Source organism: Meles meles, chromosome 7 (assembly GCF_922984935.1).
Source record: "Meles meles chromosome 7, mMelMel3.1 paternal haplotype, whole genome shotgun sequence".
NCBI classification, from domain to species: domain Eukaryota; kingdom Metazoa; phylum Chordata; class Mammalia; order Carnivora; family Mustelidae; genus Meles; species Meles meles.
In genome coordinates this window covers 91,349,471-91,367,287 of record NC_060072.1, presented here as the reverse complement: position 1 = coordinate 91,367,287, position 17,817 = coordinate 91,349,471, and the positions used below count along the sequence as shown (strand labels likewise).

The 17,817-nt window shown below is 47.7% G+C and overlaps 3 protein-coding genes across 3 annotated transcripts in view; 2 read left to right on the top strand and 1 right to left on the bottom strand.

Moving 5' to 3' along the window:
* The first annotated feature begins 1,030 nt into the window (after positions 1 to 1,030).
* Positions 1,031 to 8,157, top strand: NFE2 (nuclear factor, erythroid 2). Its single transcript, XM_046012755.1, has 3 exons — positions 1,031 to 1,256; positions 5,598 to 5,766; positions 6,943 to 8,157. The coding sequence occupies exons 2-3, from the start codon at positions 5,653 to 5,655 to the stop codon at positions 7,948 to 7,950; spliced, it is 1,122 nt and encodes a 373-aa protein (XP_045868711.1). The 5' UTR covers positions 1,031 to 1,256; positions 5,598 to 5,652; the 3' UTR covers positions 7,951 to 8,157.
* A 2,235-nt stretch (positions 8,158 to 10,392) lies between these two features.
* On the bottom strand, positions 10,393 to 16,881 carry HNRNPA1 (heterogeneous nuclear ribonucleoprotein A1). Its single transcript, XM_046013395.1, has 12 exons — positions 16,772 to 16,881; positions 16,105 to 16,221; positions 15,667 to 15,813; positions 15,309 to 15,519; positions 15,125 to 15,217; positions 14,951 to 15,043; positions 14,678 to 14,752; positions 14,326 to 14,484; positions 13,599 to 13,754; positions 13,276 to 13,341; positions 10,759 to 10,877; positions 10,393 to 10,535 (listed from the first exon to the last, which is right to left on the bottom strand). Exons 1-10 carry the CDS (start codon positions 16,784 to 16,786, stop codon positions 13,286 to 13,288), a joined length of 1,122 nt encoding a protein of 373 aa, XP_045869351.1. The 5' UTR covers positions 16,787 to 16,881; the 3' UTR covers positions 10,393 to 10,535; positions 10,759 to 10,877; positions 13,276 to 13,285.
* A 565-nt stretch (positions 16,882 to 17,446) lies between these two features.
* The window catches only part of CBX5 (chromobox 5), a 38,693-nt gene continuing 38,322 nt past the window's right edge, over positions 17,447 to 17,817 (top strand). Inside the window, exon 1 of the mRNA XM_046011958.1 lies at positions 17,447 to 17,589. The gene's annotated coding sequence lies outside the window, so the exon portion shown is untranslated. The remainder of the gene's footprint in view (positions 17,590 to 17,817) is intronic.

The window sequence follows — 17,817 nt, the reverse complement described above, 5'->3', positions numbered from 1 at the left end:
CCCTGTCTTTAATTATTTCCAATAGAACTTGAACTATTATACAAAGAAAAAAATAGAGAAAAAGTTTTAAGCTGCAGCTGTAAGGACTGAAGCTAGACATGGGAAGGACTTTCCTTACAGCTGAGAGCCACTAACGGGAAACTAGAAGGAAACAAGACTCCTGTGGTCTCTGGAGAGAGAGATCTGTTTGGCCTGGGTCTTGTGCATTGGAGACCAAGAGAGGGTGGAGCAACTTCTGGGGGGTACTTCCTGCCCTGAGAAAGAGCTGCTGTGGGTCCTGGGGGATGAACCCTATATCCTAAGACATGTGCTGGCCTGTCCAGAGGATGAGGCTGTCCTGTGTTTGGGGTGCCCTGCCTGGAAGAAAGGGGGACAAAGGGCACCCAGGGCCCCCTTTAAGAGAGGTGAATACTGTCCCTGCTGGGTGTCCTGTGCACACCTAACTCCCCTCACACACTGACAACAAACCTGGCCAAGAAAGAGGCCTTTGTCCTAGGACATCTGAGGCTGCTGGGGGAGGGGAGAAGGCTACAGGTGAAAGGACACATCAAAGCAGCCACTGCCCCTCCTCCCCAAAATAGCTTCCCTCCCTCTCTCCCAGACCCAAGCCTTTCCTTAAATAAAAGCAATGCCCTAGAAGCCCACTTGCCTTAACAGCTGGGACACTAGACATTGGGTCCCTATCTTCACCAGCTATGACTCAGTTTCCCTGTCCCTAAGAGAGTTAAGGGGGCAGAAGGAAGGAGGTTAGACTTGTATGAAGTTTAGAGGTCACCTTGGAGTGGGCCACCAGGTTGGATTTCATCCTATGCATGGGAGAAACGCAGGCCTGGCTGGACTCCTGGGCTCGGAAGGAGGGCTGAGAGGCGCTGGAAGCCATGTGTGCCCCCGCTGGCCGGGAGCAAGGTGGGGGCGGGGTGTGGGCAGAAACCACACCGGGCTCAAGTTTCCTCTCTTGGCCAGAAGGGGCAGGAGGAGAGGAGGGCCACGGGGAGAGGGGAGGGTTGGAGGAAGGACGGAGAGCTCAGGCCGAGGTCTTCAGAGAGGAGGCTGGTGCGCCACCCGGCGCTCCCGGTGCTCAGGACGAGCCTCCACACTCGGCGTTCAGAAATGGCCCGGGGGCGGGGCGCGGCCCTCCCCCGTTTCCAGAGGTAGCAGGGATCCTCACCCGGGAGGTGTCAGCGCAGGCCCAGCCTCCCCAGAGACAGCACCGGGAGCCACATCTCTCTCCTCGCCCAGCTCGGACCCTGCCACAGGTGCCTGAGGGGCGGGGTGGGAGGTCGATTCCAGTGGGATCCCACGGGCGAGCTGGGGAAGGGTGGAAGGTGGAAGGGGCAGAGGGAGAAAATCACCAACTTTCTGCACACCCCCAGGAGACCTCCGGCCTTCCCTGGCTGCTCCTGGCTTGGGAATTTGACATCTTTGGGAATTCATCTGGGAGAGGACCTAGATGGCTTATTGAGCACTCTTGAGATTCTTGGGGTGAGAGGCTGTAGGTGGGGACCAGATAGTCATCCTCTGAGGCCCCTTTGAGGGGGTGGGGGTGACCCTGAGTAACCCTTCAGCAGGAGGGTGCCCCCCTGGGGGGGAGCCGACAAAATCTTAGGCCTATGGTACCCCCCTTTCCTCTACTCAGTTCCATCATGCTGCCCTGCCTGGCCAGCTGGGAGGATTTGGGGGAAGGTGAGGTACTGGAGACCCTGGATGCCTGGATGGGTGAGGAGCACGGCAGAAGGATGGGATGGTGGGCGCAGAGCTGTTGAGGTCTTGCCTCCTTTGCTCCTTCTGGGCCTGGACAGTTGAGCTCACTAGAACTGACAGGGAGAAGAAGGCATCCTACCCTGGTACAGCTCCTTTGGACTGGAAATCTTAGCAGCTGGGAAAGTAAGAGGCTGGGTAGCAGTGGAAGAGAAGAGGGGAGGTAACAGATCTGCTGGGGCTGGGATTCTCTAGTCATTGGCCCCCAAATGACTGGCGTTTGGTTTCTAGGGACCAAATGAGGATAACAGAAACTTGTCCCTTTCTACCTTGTTCCCATCCACCTGTTTGAGTCGTGTATGTCCTCAGGAAACTAAATCTCACTCTGATCAACTCTCCCTCTCTCTTCCGGTTTCCTCCGTTCTGTTTCTCTATTTCACCTCTATGTGTCTCTCCCTCTTTGGGGATGGTTCCTAATATTTCTAAATAGCTTGCTCACCTGCCACTCCACACCCCAGTTTTTCCTGATCCCTCCCCATCTTTTCACTGCTCCTGTTGACACCGGGAGAGGTGGGTTGACCTAATAAACCTCAGAACAGGATCCCAGAGGCAAGCACCTTCTCTCGTTCTCTCCATCAAGGCACCGCCACAAATGGTCCTCATCTTGAATTCTTGAATATAAAGCTCTGTGTCATTCTGTAAGTACTCAGAGACTGTGATAAGAGCTTTCTGGGGAGCACCACCAGGATCAGAGTAAGGAGGATGGATTATAGCCCCTGGAGATGGCGCCAGTCCTACCTGGTACATGTTGGTAGGGAGGAAGAGGGCTGTGTGACTTCAAAGTGCAGGTTGAACTGGAAAGTGGGAACTGTTTATTGTAAAGCCAAAAGGACACAGGGAGGCCTGCTCTAGTCTCCCAAGAGCTATTGTTTCTGCATCCTCTGTGACATTTTGTTGGAGTCAATTCTGACTACACCGTCCTCCCTGCTCTATACCACTAGCTCCCAGTCCAAGACACCAAGGCCCCCAGGCCCATCCTTAGAAAGGTAGTTTCCTAAGGTCCAGAGGGGCCTATGCCTGGTGTGTAGACCACCAACAACCACTGACTATCTAGGGGAAACCATACTATTCCCTTTTGGCCCGGTGCAAACTTGCCACTGCCCCAGAGAGGTGGTTGGAACTAGCTGATCTAAAGATTCTCATCAACTCCCTCTTCTCTGACCTCCTGCCTCCCACAGGGACCCTTCTGGATTCTCATTTCCCTGTCCCAGAGGGGCATGAGGAGGGGCTGATATCTAGTCTTAGAGACCAGGACAGCCTAGAACCTAGCCTAGCCTGGGTATGAAGCCTGGGTCTGGAGATCATTTGCGAGGCTCTTTTCTGGCTTTGTGTTCTTTCCTGTAAATACATATGATTGGACTAGTTTAGCATTTTTCAAGGTGGGATGGGCCTCTAGCATCAGAAACACTAGGGCGCTTGTTAAAATGCTGCTTGCTGGGTACCTGCACTTATGAATTCAGTTCAGTGGGCCTTGGAGGGGCAGGGGTACTCATAGGAGCCTGTGTTTTTAGAAGTACCACAGGTGTATTCAGTGCATAATCAGGTTTGTGACTTCCTGAGCTAGATGCCGTGTACTGCCTTCCGCAGCATGGAGCTTCTCTGGTCCTGTCCCCATTTGATGGAGGAGACTGAATGGGGAAGTGATTTGACCAAAGTCATGCTTTTGGAAGGCCAGAGAACCTGGTCTCCTGCCTCCTAGGGCAGGATCTTTGCACTGCACCTTATAGTCATCCAGGAAGATACAAGGAGAGACAAAGTTGGGGCGGGGTGGGGGGTACGGTGTGAAGGACTATGAGGCAAGAGTCATTGTCCCTGCCCCCTAACCCCCTTCTCCATTCACTTTGCCTTTGGGCAATTTCCTCCAGAACCTGGGTGGGGGAGGGTGGGGTTCCGGTGTTGAAATGGCATCCTGGACAGACATAAACACCCCACCCACTTTGCCCATGGGCCAAGCTCCTGGGCCTACACCAGCTCCCAGTTCTGGGGATGGCAGTATAACAAAGGGGCAGGAGGCAAGGGCTAGGGAGATCCTCCTTCCAAAAGATAATTTGCAGTCCTTACTAATTTTGGGTTAAGTCAAAGAGTGGATTTCGTATTGGATAGCTATGATAGGCCATCCTTGTGATGATCTAAGGTCATGCAATTTGAGGTCATCCAGTCCTAGCCTCTGTACTTTTCTAAGTGTCTCCCTCTCCCAGCCTGCCTGCCTTTACTTATATGGTAGGGGTGGGGTGCTGTGTCTGTCCAGAAGATATTGGGAGGTCCTTGTGAAATCTACTTGTCATCTGTTATCGAAGGCTGGGGGAGCAAGTGCAGGGACACGGGTGTCAGGGAATAGGGAGGTGGGATGAGGGGCGGATAGAGGGGAGAAGATGACAGGGGTGAGGGTTTGCTGAGAACTGTAAGCTGCCCAAGCAGAAAGGGACCTCTGAGTTCGACTTCTCCAACTCCCTAGTTTTATAAATGAGGAAACAGAAGCTCAGAGCAGTGTGACAGCTTTGCCCAGCCTCACATGGCTGCTCTGTGGCTGAATGGCAGCTAGATCCCAGATCAAACAAGGGTGGGGGTGCTTAAGGGGACTGTATTTTTTTGTTTGTTTTTTAAAAGATTTTATTTATTTGACAGAGAGAAATCACAACTAGGCAGAGAGGCAGGCAGAGAGAGAGGAGGAAGCAGGCTCCCTGTGGAGCAGAGAGCCCGATGTGGGGCTCGATCCCAGGACCCTGGGATCATGACCTGAGCTGAAGGCAGAGGCTTTAACCCACTGAGCCACCCAGGTGCCCCCGGGGACTGTGTTTTTAAGGCTCCAAAGAGATACTCCCCCAGAAGAAAAGAGATACCACAGAAAGAATTGACTGAGGTGAACCGCCAGGAGAGGCTTGGAGTCTGGAGACGCAGGAGTGGGATGGGAAGGTGTCTGAGAGGCTGCTGCCTGCTAACAGAGTTGGCTAGTAGACATTCCAAACCTATGCTGGCTCTTTATTGGGTTGAATCTCAATTTCTGAATGGACCCTATAGGATCTTTGTGAAAATCAGTCTCAAACTAATTCCTGTAAAATATCAGCATAGTTCTTGACAGTGCTTAATAAGCCTTTGCTATGGTTGTTGTATGCCCTTAGGAACCTTGGAAGCCTGGTGGTGTGGGTTGGGGTATGGCCGGGATGACCCTGCAGAGCCATAGGACAGAGGTCCAGTGTCTCCAGAGACCATTCCTCCTCTGCTGCCTCCAGCTGATAAACCTCTTATCAGGCTCAAGCAGGGGAGCCCAGAGTCAGGATAGGAGGAGAAGGCAGAACTGCTATCAGCCACCAGGCCTGGGCCATATCTCGGAGAAGGGGAGGGGCTGTCTGCTTGGCACTTCCCACAACACACTCCTTGGGGATCCCCAAGTACTCACTCTCAACCTTGGAGGATGAGACAGAGGAGGAAAACTGAGGACCGAGGAGGAAAGCAGGAGTGATCCTCGGAATTGCCCCAGAAAATGGGGGAAAACACCCCCAGAAGATTGACTTCTGCCCTGCCCAATGATACAGTTTTGGGGAGCAAGAAGAACAGGAAAGGGAAGGCACCTTGTCTGAAAAAGTAGGTAAAGACCTACTGTGCTCCCAAAGGACCTGACTACAGCCATAGCAGGTGAGGTGGAGATCACACGGCAGGGAAAGCCTTTGTAGCATAAGGAGTTGGTTGATGAGGACAACAGAGCTGGGGGCATGAAGCCTCTCCTTCTCTCACTTGAGGCTGCTGGGAGATCTCCATGGAGGCAGGTCAAAGTTGCTGGCCCCTAGTGGGAGATGCTTTAACCTAGATCTTTTTAAAAACCTGCTTCTCCTTTGACACAGGTTGCTGGGGCCTTTTGGGCTTTGGAGACCCGGGACCAGGCCCTGGCCCAGTAGGATGCCCCCGTGTCCTCCCCAGCAGAGCAGGAACAGGGTGACACAGTTGCCTGCTCTGGAGCTGGGTGAGATGGAGTTGACTTGGCAAGAGATCATGTCCATCACTGAGCTGCAGGTGAGCAGGGTCGGGGGCACCTGGGAGAAGGAAGAGCAGAATATGGAGTCTGGCTGGGACCTGAGGCGGGGGGCTGGAGCAAGCAGGGAATGTTCCAGGCACTGGAAAAGGATGGGCTGGAGTAGGAGGGAGATCTGGATGGAAGACCAGAATATGAAGGGGAAAAGGGTGTGGAAGACAGGGGAAAGGAGTGGTGGGGAAGGAAGGATCTGACTGGTAGTATAAGCTCTCTGGGCAGCCACACTGCTCACATCTCTCTATCCCACCTCCTGCCCCGCCTTTCTTTTCTCACTTTCTTCCCTTCTGAACTCCTCTCCAATCCTGCCCATCTTCTTCCCTCATTTCCTCCCCCTGTCTTCAGATGCTGGGCCCCTTTCCCTCAGGTAGCAGAGCAGTAATTCAGTGGCCTGGAGAAGGGGGGTAGGTCAGACTATGGCGGGGTCCTCGCCTCCTGCTAGTTGGACAAAGGGGTGTCTGTTGGTTTAACAATGATGCCTTTGTCCCATCTGGGCTGGAGTATGGTGTGTCTCCTCCATGTGGGTTGGGGGCCCTGTTTTCCAACATGTTCTCTCCTCCTCTCTGCACCTGGGCAGGGAGAGAGGGACCGAAGAGGAGAGGGTAGAGCTTGTGCTGGCTCCCCAAGGTGCCTCAGCCCCCAGACCTGGCTCTGCCCACTGACCCCACCCTTCTTTTCTCTCCTGTCACAATGCCTGGGCCCTCAGGATCTGCCCTGAGCCCTCCTCCTGCTCAGCAGCTCCCTCTGCTGGGAACCCAGGGGATGGCCAGGGTCTGAATTTGACCCTTTGACCCTAGATAACCACAGCAGGAAAGGGTTGGGGGGGCGGTCATCATAGATAACAACTTCTTGTCTTCCTGAAGGAACTAAAGGAAGAAGTGCCATTTCAACCAATAAGAAATTCTCCTGAAGAGGAGGAGATTCTATATTGTTGCAGCCTTAGATAGTCCTTTCCCAAGTCTGACCTCAGTGATTTCCATTCCTGTTTAAGCTGCTTTCTGATTCACCGCAACCTTACAAGAAGCTTTGAATGATTTTTAGCACTTTTCTGTTCCCCTGTTATCTCACTGTGTCTTTCAGAAGGACCCAGCTTGGTCCCAAGAGAGAGCTGGTTTCTGTCCCTCAGGCTGTCTCCAAAACCTCTCTGTCTTTTCTTGCAGGGCCTAAACGCTCCAAGTGAGCCATCATTTGAGGCCCCAGCCCCAGCCCCATATCCTGGGCCACCACCACCCCCAACTTACTGCCCCTGCTCAATTCACCCAGATGCTGGCTTCGCCCTTCCTCCACCACCTTATGAGCTTCCAGCACCCACATCTCAGGTCCCAGAGCCTTCATACTCCTATGGCAACATGGCCATCCCAGTCTCCAAGCCACTGACCCTCTCAGGCCTGCTCAGTGAGCCCCTTCCAGACCCCTTGGCTCTCCTGGACATTGGGCTGCCAGCGGGGCCCCCCAAGCCCCAAGAAGACCCAGAATCCGACTCAGGATTATCCCTCAACTATAGTGACGCTGAATCTCTTGAGCTGGAGGGGACAGAGGCTGGTCGGCGGCGCACCGAGTACGTAGAGATGTACCCAGTGGAGTACCCCTATTCACTTATGCCCAACTCTTTGGCCCACCCTAACTATGCCTTGCCACCTGCGGAGACTCCCTTAGCCTTAGAACCCTCTTCAGGCCCGGTGCGGGCCAAGTCCACTGCAAGGGGGGAGGCGGGGAGTCGGGATGAGCGTCGGGCCCTCGCCATGAAGATTCCCTTCCCGACGGACAAGATTGTCAACTTACCGGTAGATGACTTTAACGAGCTGTTGGCACGGTACCCACTGACGGAGAGCCAGCTGGCCTTAGTCCGGGACATCCGACGGCGGGGCAAGAACAAGGTGGCCGCCCAGAACTGTCGCAAGAGAAAGTTGGAGACCATTGTTCAGTTGGAGCGGGAACTGGAGCGGCTGGGCAGTGAGCGGGAACGGCTTCTACGGGCCAGAGGGGAGGCTGATAGGACCCTGGAGGTCATGCGCCAACAGCTGACGGAGCTGTACTGTGACATTTTCCAGCACCTGCGGGATGAAGCGGGCAATAGCTACTCCCCTGAAGAGTATGCTCTCCAACAGGCTGCTGATGGAGCCATCTTCCTGGTGCCCCGGGGGAACAAGATGGAGGCTACAGACTAAGCTGGCCCAGAGGGGTGGGACTGGTGATGGAGATTTCCTTTATTCCCTTCTGATAAACGTACTCCCCAGAAGAAGCTGGGTTCTCTAGACCAGAAGGGGACAATGGGAAACCTGGCATTTGGAGGATCCAAGGTGTATTCAGTAAGGCTTGCCTTGAGACAAGTGTATGAGGGGAGGTTGGAATCTCTTTTCCATGATTCAGCTTCGTAGGTCTCCAACCTCCACCTCTTGTTTGAGCTTTGGTATATAAAATGCTCTACACAAATAGCCTTCCACTGTGTCTTCCTTCTCAAGAGAGGGTGATGAAGCTCAGTACTCAGAGTTCAGTGCTTGTTAGTGGTGGGGAGGGAATCCTGCCAAGCTTGTTTCTTTCCCCTACAACTTTGTATGAGAGAGACACAAGAAATTTGGGCTTGAGCAGTGTGATCTACCACCTTTACATCCTTTTTCAGAGCCAGAGATCATGGGTTGATCTGAGGAATCCCGCCCTCCCTGGTGGCCCACTATCTACAGAGCAGGGATTGCTGCCAGCATTGGCTACGCCTCTGTGCAAGGTCCTTGAGGTTTAGACCTCTCCTTTCTATCTTTGGAGCACAGAAAATTCTAGAATGCCTGTAGGCCTTTTTTCTGTTCTCTCCCTCCTGCCTACTACTGTAGGACGTCCTCATCCTCATGTGCCAGAGCTCTCTCATAAGACGGAGATGCTCTTGATTGGAGAGAATTTGACTGGACATCAGTTTCGAGGGACTTCATACCCAAGTCTGGCAAAACCTGCTCCCCTGTGGAGTAGGTTATGCCTTTTGGTGAACTCTTCTCCTTGGTTACATTAGACACACTATCCAATCTTCGTTTCAGGGCATCACTTTTCTAGATCCTCAAAGATCTAGGGTCTCTTACTTCCTTGAAGCACAACACATTAAGTTCTAGAATCCTTTATCACATCGAAGTCCAATCTTCTGACACTACACCTTCATCTCCCTGGATGGAGTTGGGTGGTTCCTGATCTTTCCAGTCACTGAATTAACACAAAATTACCTCTTTGGGGTATTTTACTTCTATTTACACTTCTACTCAACTTTCCTAGCTCCAACAAGGAAAACTTATTTTCACTTTAAGTTCTGATAGATGCTCAGTTGTGAGCTATGAAAAGCAGACGATGATCAAAGAGGTATGGTCTTCATACTTACAGATTCTCAGAAATGTGGTCTCGAAGCTGGGTTAGGGAATGCAAACAGTTTAAAGCTTTTGATTCCTAATAGGTCTGAAAACAGTTCAGACACCTTGTCAACTTTCTTGAAAAATTGAAAATGCAGATCAAGTTGTAAAGGGCAGTGCCTGGGATTATCTGTTCAGAAACTTGTTCACCTAAGGGACATCAGTGAAGATTTCACTTCTAAGCAAACTCCCAAGTGGTAATTCCGAGGCAAATTTAGACCCTTACCCAACGCTGAGCACCTAGGTTCTGGTACCAATCTAGGCACTGGATTTTATAATGGGGAGAAATGCCCCCCTCCCACAGATACACTGTAGCAGGTTAAGACCATATTAAACAGAACTTAATGCCTAACTAAAGCAAAAGGTGGAACAGCTTTGGAGTATGACCTAGGTTCTGATCCAGAGGTTGCAAAAACTTGCAACAGGTAATCATCTGAAGTTAGGGAATTTACCATCAACCTTGTATTTATATAAAGCATGTAGCAAAATATGCAGAATGACAGATGCAGGACCCCATTTTTTTCAACAGCAATTGTTTTGCACACTGGTGGCCTGAGTTGCCATCCTTCTAAACCATGACCGTGAGAGAAACCTGTTTAACTTCAAGCCACAAATGATTCTTAAAATCACAGCAATGGAGACTGCGTATACATTTACACCTTCCTACCCCATCTACCAGCTGAAAATTGAGGCTGGATCTTCTCTTTAAGATGGGAAAGTTTAAGCATTTGCTGGGGGATTCAATTATTGCTCCCAAATTTGGGGGTTACTTCTGAAAAACTTGTTCCTCCCCTCCAGTCAGCTTTACCTGATTCCAGATTTTTTGGAAGCCAGAGATAGCTGGCCAATAAAGGCTTGTGGAACAGTTAAAGTGGGCCAGCAAGAGCCAGTTTCATTTCACTAAACCATGCTGCTGATGGGATAAATTTTATGTATTAATGCATTAGTAGAACCACTTGCATCCCAAAAGGCCAATAAGTATCATTTACTTTTTAGTTTAGGGAGAGGTGGGGTGGGGGAGAACCACTCCCAACAAGCTAATTGTTTCTCCATCTCAATTTCAACCTGTAGTTTTAACATGTTTATGTTGTCCCACCTTTAACATACCTATCTTATTCATTTAGAAGGATCCAAGGAAGCATAAGTTAAGGAATGAAAGGGAAAGACTTCCAACTCTGCTAAAAAATTGATTTACCATTATCATGAAAGGAAAAAAGTGAAACAGAACCAAGTTAAAAGCATTTTATTAAAAAGTCCATTCATAAAACTGAATGATAAATTCAAGCTGCACAGCAGCTAATAACCCCATGGCAATAAAAATGAGGGGCAGTGGCTCAGATAAAGGTTGTCCTCATTAAGGAAGGATGTTGCTGCAAGAAAGAAAGAAAAAAGTAGTTATGAAGTGTTTATATATGCACTTGAAAGAGTCTGTAATTACTCATGCTGTTTACTGGGAACCCAACTGCTTTAGACATTTTGTGGGCAAAATGATAGACTATGAGATCCCATTTTTTTTTAATTAGGCAGCTTGTCATTCTTTACTTTGGTAATACCAAGCACTTTTGCTGATCATTAAGTTCATAAAAAGCTTACCTTTTAGCCATAAATTTGGACAGATGAGTTTCTGATTTTTTTGTTTTATTTTTTTGTTTTATTTTTTTATGTTTTGTTTTTTAAAGAGAGTTGATTAGCCTGGAGTAGCAGACTCCTCCCTAGAAAAGTAAACAACCTTTAGAACTAGCTTTTCTGAGACCAAGTCCCAGCTCAGGGTAAATCCCCCCACCCACCAAAATTAATGGTCCACCCTCCCTCCCACCATGTTTTGGGGAAGATTCTAATGCATTACTTTGAGCCATTGTTTTAAGGAAATGGATTAAAGGAAGGCATGAAATAAATCAAAATTGAAGGGCAAAAATATATTGTCACAGTAGAATTAGTGTTTACTTCCTTCATTTGGGAGCCAAGTCTAGGGTGTCAATTTAAAGCAATCGATCTCCAGAAAAACCAAGTTCAGCTTAACTGGACTAGTATTGGCTCAATACATTAAGGAAAATGTAACAGAAAACTGGATTTTAGGTAACACTATATGGGTGGAAGTAAAATCTGTTCTTACCTACCAGCATAGCAATAAAACCTTTCCTCCTGGTTCTGACTGCTAGTCCTAAGAGTCAGGTGTGCCTTACTCTTGTCTGCCTCCTTTCTTGCGATGGTCACTGAAACTTCACTCCCTCCTAGCTTTCATGGAGCGTGCCGTGGCCTGCCCCTGGCTTATCTGTACTCCACATACCACAAGTGTCTACTCTCAGCTGTAGAGTGTCTGAGCTCGGAGCCATTCGCGCTATACTTGCTAGCAGTTCCTAGTAGCTGAACATCTCTCCTGGATCTTTACAAGGCATTGTCACGAATCCTGAGGTATCTGCAAACTCCCTCAATAGTTAAAGGTTCCACCTGCCATTGCAAACTCAGCCAATATCAAACTCATGGAACTATCAACCACGCTTTCCCACCCACCTCCCCCCCAACTCCCCACCCACCCTCCTCCCCAAACTTCCAAGTAACACACCCACGGGATGGAATACACAGTCCTAGTGATAAACAATTCTCTATGCTACCAGGTACAATGGCACTGAAATTGAGGGTACCAAGGGAGGGCTCAAAAGAACCTATGTAACAAATAACAATGATTGGATATTAAATAACTGTAAAAGGCTTTAAATAAAAATCATTTTCTATACAATTAACATTTTAGGATGGTTGTGTGATGTACCATAATTTAAAGGAAAACTGCAGTTAACGTGAGTATAATAAGGTTCCTCACCATCTCCATAATTTTAATGTCCAAACAGATTCAATAGTATGGTTAATCTATAAACCTCTATTAGGGACCCACCCACCAGAACCAAGTAAAACTGCTGTTTTCCTTTAATGTAAGCCTGTTTTTGTATTAAAAATAGGATATTCTTACTGGTGCTGGTCAGTTTAAAAAGGTCTCCCAAACACTTCTAATCTGTGGACTTATGGGGTGGCATTAGCCAGCAGCTGGTTCCTATTCTCTGGCAGAGTTTTGAACTTGAATTGTGATAGAAGCATTCAACATTATGAAGGGTAGTGGGTAGGGAAGTCCAAAGCTCTGCCAGTCCCAAATCCATACAGTTGTCATTCCATTCAAGAGAATATTAAATCGTTTATTGATTACACATGATAATGGATGATACACAAGCTTTAATCCCATCTATAATTTTATCTGATACCATAATTCAATTTAGATATATTGCATAGGATGTGCCAACAATCATATTAATAACCAAATAAACTCCAGGACTTTGCTTGGGTGACCTTTTAATGGTGAACTCCAGGTCACAACACATTAACTGTCAGTTCAACTACACCAAGGTTTGTGGAGACAATGGCTTCTGTGCCCAAGCAGGTTGCAAATAAATTTCGAATGGAACCTGGCATCACCCTGAAGGAATTCTAACTTCACACTGTTGGGGTAGTATACCAAGATGGCTTCAGAGTAGACTAACTTTACACAGCACATTTAAAAAAAAGACACATTTATTCAGCGTCATGATCAGACTATTACATTTAGCAATCAACAGCATGGGTGCAAAAAAAAAATCTACATTAAAACCCTTTGTTGGAATGCTTTACACTTTCCACAGAACAGAAACTAAAATAACCTGTTATACAATTAGTCACAAATACAGTCCTCGAGTTTTTTTTGCCCATACACATGAGTATTGTCTAAAACATGTCTTCTTTGTAGCAGCTAGGCCCTGCCACCACTGTGCTTGGCTGAGTTCACAAATCTGTTGTAACCTGTAGCTTCCCTGTCACTTCTCTGGCTCTCCTCTCCTGCTAAGCTTTGTTTCCTGTTGAACAATATGGAATAAAGTTGTTAATCTAAACATATTAAGACTCAAGGCTACAATCCAATAGCAAGTTTTGTTTCCCACAAATTTTGCTGATCTGAATTATTAACTTAATATCCAAAATTTTACTGCAATTATAATGTTAACTACTTTGCACTGCTCAGCTACATTAGGGTTACTGGGTTCATTATCATTTACAAAAATTAACTTGAAAGATAAAAAGGTGTTTACTTACCTGGCAGTAATTAAAACCTTCTGCCACTGCCGTAGCTACTGCTGCTGCTGGAACCACCATAGCCACCTAAGAAGAGAGTATGTTCCTGTTAAGCTTTGGAAGTGCCAACAAGATTTTTTATACTGGGGGCAACAGAAGTCCAGATTTTCCAGAGTTTGAGCTCACTTGACTTTGCCAATTTGATTGCACATACCTATCACTTAAATTTCCTAAAAGCTTTGAATTGTCAGCGTTTCACTATCTATACAAACATTACCTAAAAATTAGTATTTTTTACTAGAACTAGCTATAGCTAGCACTTCAACACTGCACATACACAATACCTTGGTTTCGTGGTTTGGCGAAGTATTGGCCTCCACCACCATAAGGGCCAGAGCTTCTGCCTCCAAAATTGCCTCCTTTCATGGGTCCAAAATTTGAGGACTGATTGTTGTAATTGCCAAAATCATTATAGCTTCCGCCACCTCCAAAGTTGCTTCCTAGGAATGAAAAGAAGGCCTTTATCTGCTACTTGAAGATGGCAGTTGTGAATTCTATTTAGTGCTCAAAGCCAAAAAAGCTGCATGTTCTGCTTGCCTTCCTCCCAAACTCTGATGACTCCAACATTTTGATTATCTGTTTCATCCTTTTCTGGGCAAGGCACTCAGTTGAGTAATCCACTACACTTTAAAAAGGTTTACCCAACTTACCACGGGGTTAACAGCATATTGTCTATAGCCTCGAAGGATACTACCCATCGAGGACACTACAAACACATGCTGGATATATCAACTAAGTGCCTAAGATCCCAAAGGAGTTGAAATATTAAATCCTGCTAGAAGCTAATCTAACTCTGATTAAAGACACCGCTATCCACTTAACCATCTATCTTGGGAGTGAGGCGGCCCCAGCTTAAAGCTAGGAGGAGGTAGCATTAGCAAACCCATTAAAAAAGAATACCATGCATTGTACCACATAATGCTTTTAAGAGCATCAAATCCCCTTATGGGCATAAACTCTAAAGGGCTAATCTAGCTGTTGCACCAAGTACTTGGATCACTGGATACCTACCACTACCACCGCCATAGCCGCCTCCGCCTCCTCCGTTGTTATAGCTGTCATAGCTGCCACTCCCGCCATAGCCACTGCCCTGGTTTCCATAACCCTGTCCACCACTTCCATAGCCTCTGCTTCCTCCAGAGTAACCAGGGCCGCCTCCTCCATAACCACCTACAAGAATACAATTCTTCTCAATAAGACAAAAGTATTCAACAATCAAAACCTGTGCAAGTGTAATGCCTAAAAGCCTGCACACAGCATGCTGTTCGTTATCAGAGCTAAGCTTGTCATGCACTAGATTACTAACCTAGTCTAAAGGTTGCCAAAGGAAACTTCACCTATATACTCCTTAAAATAAACTTACCATCATTACCAAATCCGTTATAGCCATCCCCACTGCCACCATATCCACCACCACCTCGACTGCCACCAAAGCCACCTGGAAGAAAATAGAATTTTAAACTACTTTTTGAAGTATATAAATTATACACAATTTCTACCCTTAATTTTATACTCAAGATTTAACCTTCTGGTTAGTTGAGAAGCCAGAACTACACTTGGATAAAATTTAACTTTAGGATAACTGAATCACAAGACTCACTATTAATTCTTACTGGTAAACTTTAACCACACATACCTCGACCACTGAAGTTTCCTCCGCGACCAAAGTTGTCATTCCCACCAAAACCACCTCCACGACCACCACCAAAGTTTCCAGAACCACTTCGACCTTTAAAAGATAAGTTTTAAAGGTTAAATCGTACAGATTATAATTACTTAGCTATCTGTAAGGATTATCAAATAAACCCACCTCTTTGGCTGGATGAAGCACTAGCCATCTCTTGCTTAGATAGCGCTTTCCTTACTTCACAGTTGTGGCCATTTACAGTATGGTATTTTTGAACTAAAAAATTACCAAGAAAACATGATCTCAGGGCTTAGAACAAAACACGGACTTCAGAACCCCTAGCAAAGAGCATGCCCCTGATACTTACTGACAATCTTGTCTACAGAATCATGGTCATCAAATGTTACAAAAGCAAAACCCCTCTTTTTGCCACTGCCTCGGTCAGTCATGATCTCAATCACTTCGATTTTCCCATACTGTTCAAAATAATCTCTTAGATGATGTTCTTCAGTGTCTTCTTTAATGCCACCAACAAAAATCTTTTTCACAGTTAAGTGGGCACCAGGTCTTTGAGAATCCTAATATGAAAAAGCCCAATTAAGTTTCTTGTATCATCTAAGGTATCCTTAATAAAGATCACTAAAGTGTGTTAAGAACCCCAAATGGGAAGTCCACTTAGTGACACACTTCTAAAATCATCAGAAGCAAGAAAAAGTATCACTCACTTCTCTTGAGACAGCCCTCTTTGGTTCCACAACTCTTCCATCCACCTTGTGTGGCCTTGCATTCATGGCTGCATCCACCTCCTCCACAGTGGCATATGTGACAAACCCAAAGCCTCTGGAGCGCTTGGTGTTTGGATCTCTCATTACCTGAAATGTTAACTCATTTAATACACAGTAAAACCCCAGAACCTCTGGTCATTTCTACCCTGGGTAACGTAATAAATTCTTTCAGCCCCTTATGCAAAGTCCTCCAGTTTCCCACTACCCATCTAATGTAAATTAACGAGTACCTTCTAATTAGGTAAAACCACACCTTCCCTTGTCAAATTATTTTCAACCACAATCCTGTTAACAATCTTCATAAGCACAGTAATTACAACAAAATAATCCAAGTAAACGGACTAGTTCTACTGGCCTTTTGTCTCTCCCAAGTCTTACCACACAGTCCGTAAGTGTTCCCCATTGCTCAAAATGGCTCCTCAGACTCTCATCGGTTGTTTCAAAGCTCAGACCTCCGATGAAGAGCTTCCGCAGCTGTTCAGGCTCTTTGGGAGACTAGCAGCAGGGGAAAAACTTGTTACATGTGGGCTATAATGCCAGACACCTTTCAGTTAGGAACTGCGAAACTAGGCAGCAACGTTACGTAGCCCTTATTGTTCCTTCGGGTCACAGCAAGCCACGTGCTACTCCCCATTAGAGGAGACGTATGCTGGGAGCTGGGAACCACGAGCGCATGCGTCCCTACTGTCCCTCCGACGCACGCGCAACAAAAGGACTGGGCTGGAAAAATACATAACCAGCAGGGAACTATACCTGTTCTTTAAGAAACTCGTCCCCTGTGACGAGGTAAAACAAAACCAATCGAGTGTGCCTAACTGTTTTGCCAGGAGGGGCAAGCCTGGCGTGATAACCAAGTGTTGCAGGACGGCGGCCTCATGGCGACGACGAGGACAAAATGGCGACCTGAACTTTGGGAGGGGTAGGCCCTGGCAGAAACCGAAGAACTGCCGAATGAGCTGGCGCAAGCAACCCAACGAGGCCGCAACCTACCGAACTCATGAAGGAGCGAGGAAGAAAATGAGATTGGAGACATTGTGTTACTCACCTCTGACTTAGACATGACGGCGGTGGGAGGGGAGACTTCAACGATGCTTACTCGGCGGCGTCCGCGGGCAGAAAGGAGTAATCTAACGAACGTATCTGCCAGCCTACCTTCTGCCTCGCTTTTTTATCCCGCCTCCTCGCTTTAGGCATTGGTAGACTCCGCCCCCGAGTATCTCTGATTGGATATTTGCAATAGCTTCCCCTTGCTATTGGTCTGTAGTCCCGCATTGCTGTATAACGTCATCCGTTTGGGCGTTCTACGTAGTCTCCACCCCTTAGGGGCCATTGGTTCCCGAGTAATATTACCCTTAACTAGTGTGATTGGCTCGCCAACCAATCATTCATATTTGAATGTACCTAAAGTATTTAAATAAATTTTTAATCCTTCAAGTCCCGAAAGTACGTTCAACTCGCTTGACAAAGCACGGTTAATACTGTGTATTAGGAAAGAAGTTACCAGGTGACTTTTTTTTTTTTCTGCAACGACCGCCTGCTGAGCGCATGTGTAGTAAAATGGCGAGTTTACGCAGGCGCATTAAGATGTTCCGCTTGGCGCTTGGAGCACGTGAAATGGCGGGCGGGAGACGGCGGCGAATCTACAGCGCCTGCGTAGTGGCGGGAGTTGTGCCTCGTTTTGCGCAGGCGTAATGGGCGGAGAAAGGGTCCAGTCCCAGGATTGGTCGCGCAGGCGCAGGGAAGGATCCGTTTTGGCGGGCGGTTGGCGTTGCGCAGAAGGCGGCGGCCGTGGTGTCTTGTGGTCCGGCCTCACCACAGAGGAACAGGGAAGACATTAGCGTGAGTGATCGGTCTCGATCCCGGGTAAGTGGCGGATAGTCTTGCCTACCCATACTAGGTCTTGAACTGACTCCAATTGGGCCCGTTATTGTGTGAAATGAATGGACCCCGGGGTGGGGGCTAGTGAAGGGGGAGCGGTGGGTTCGGCCAACCAATAGAAGAACAGAGGCGGGATGTTTTATTCCTGTAAGTTCTGTGGAGCTTTGCAACCGGAGAGTTTGACTGGCTTATGTATGGGCCAATTGGCTCTAC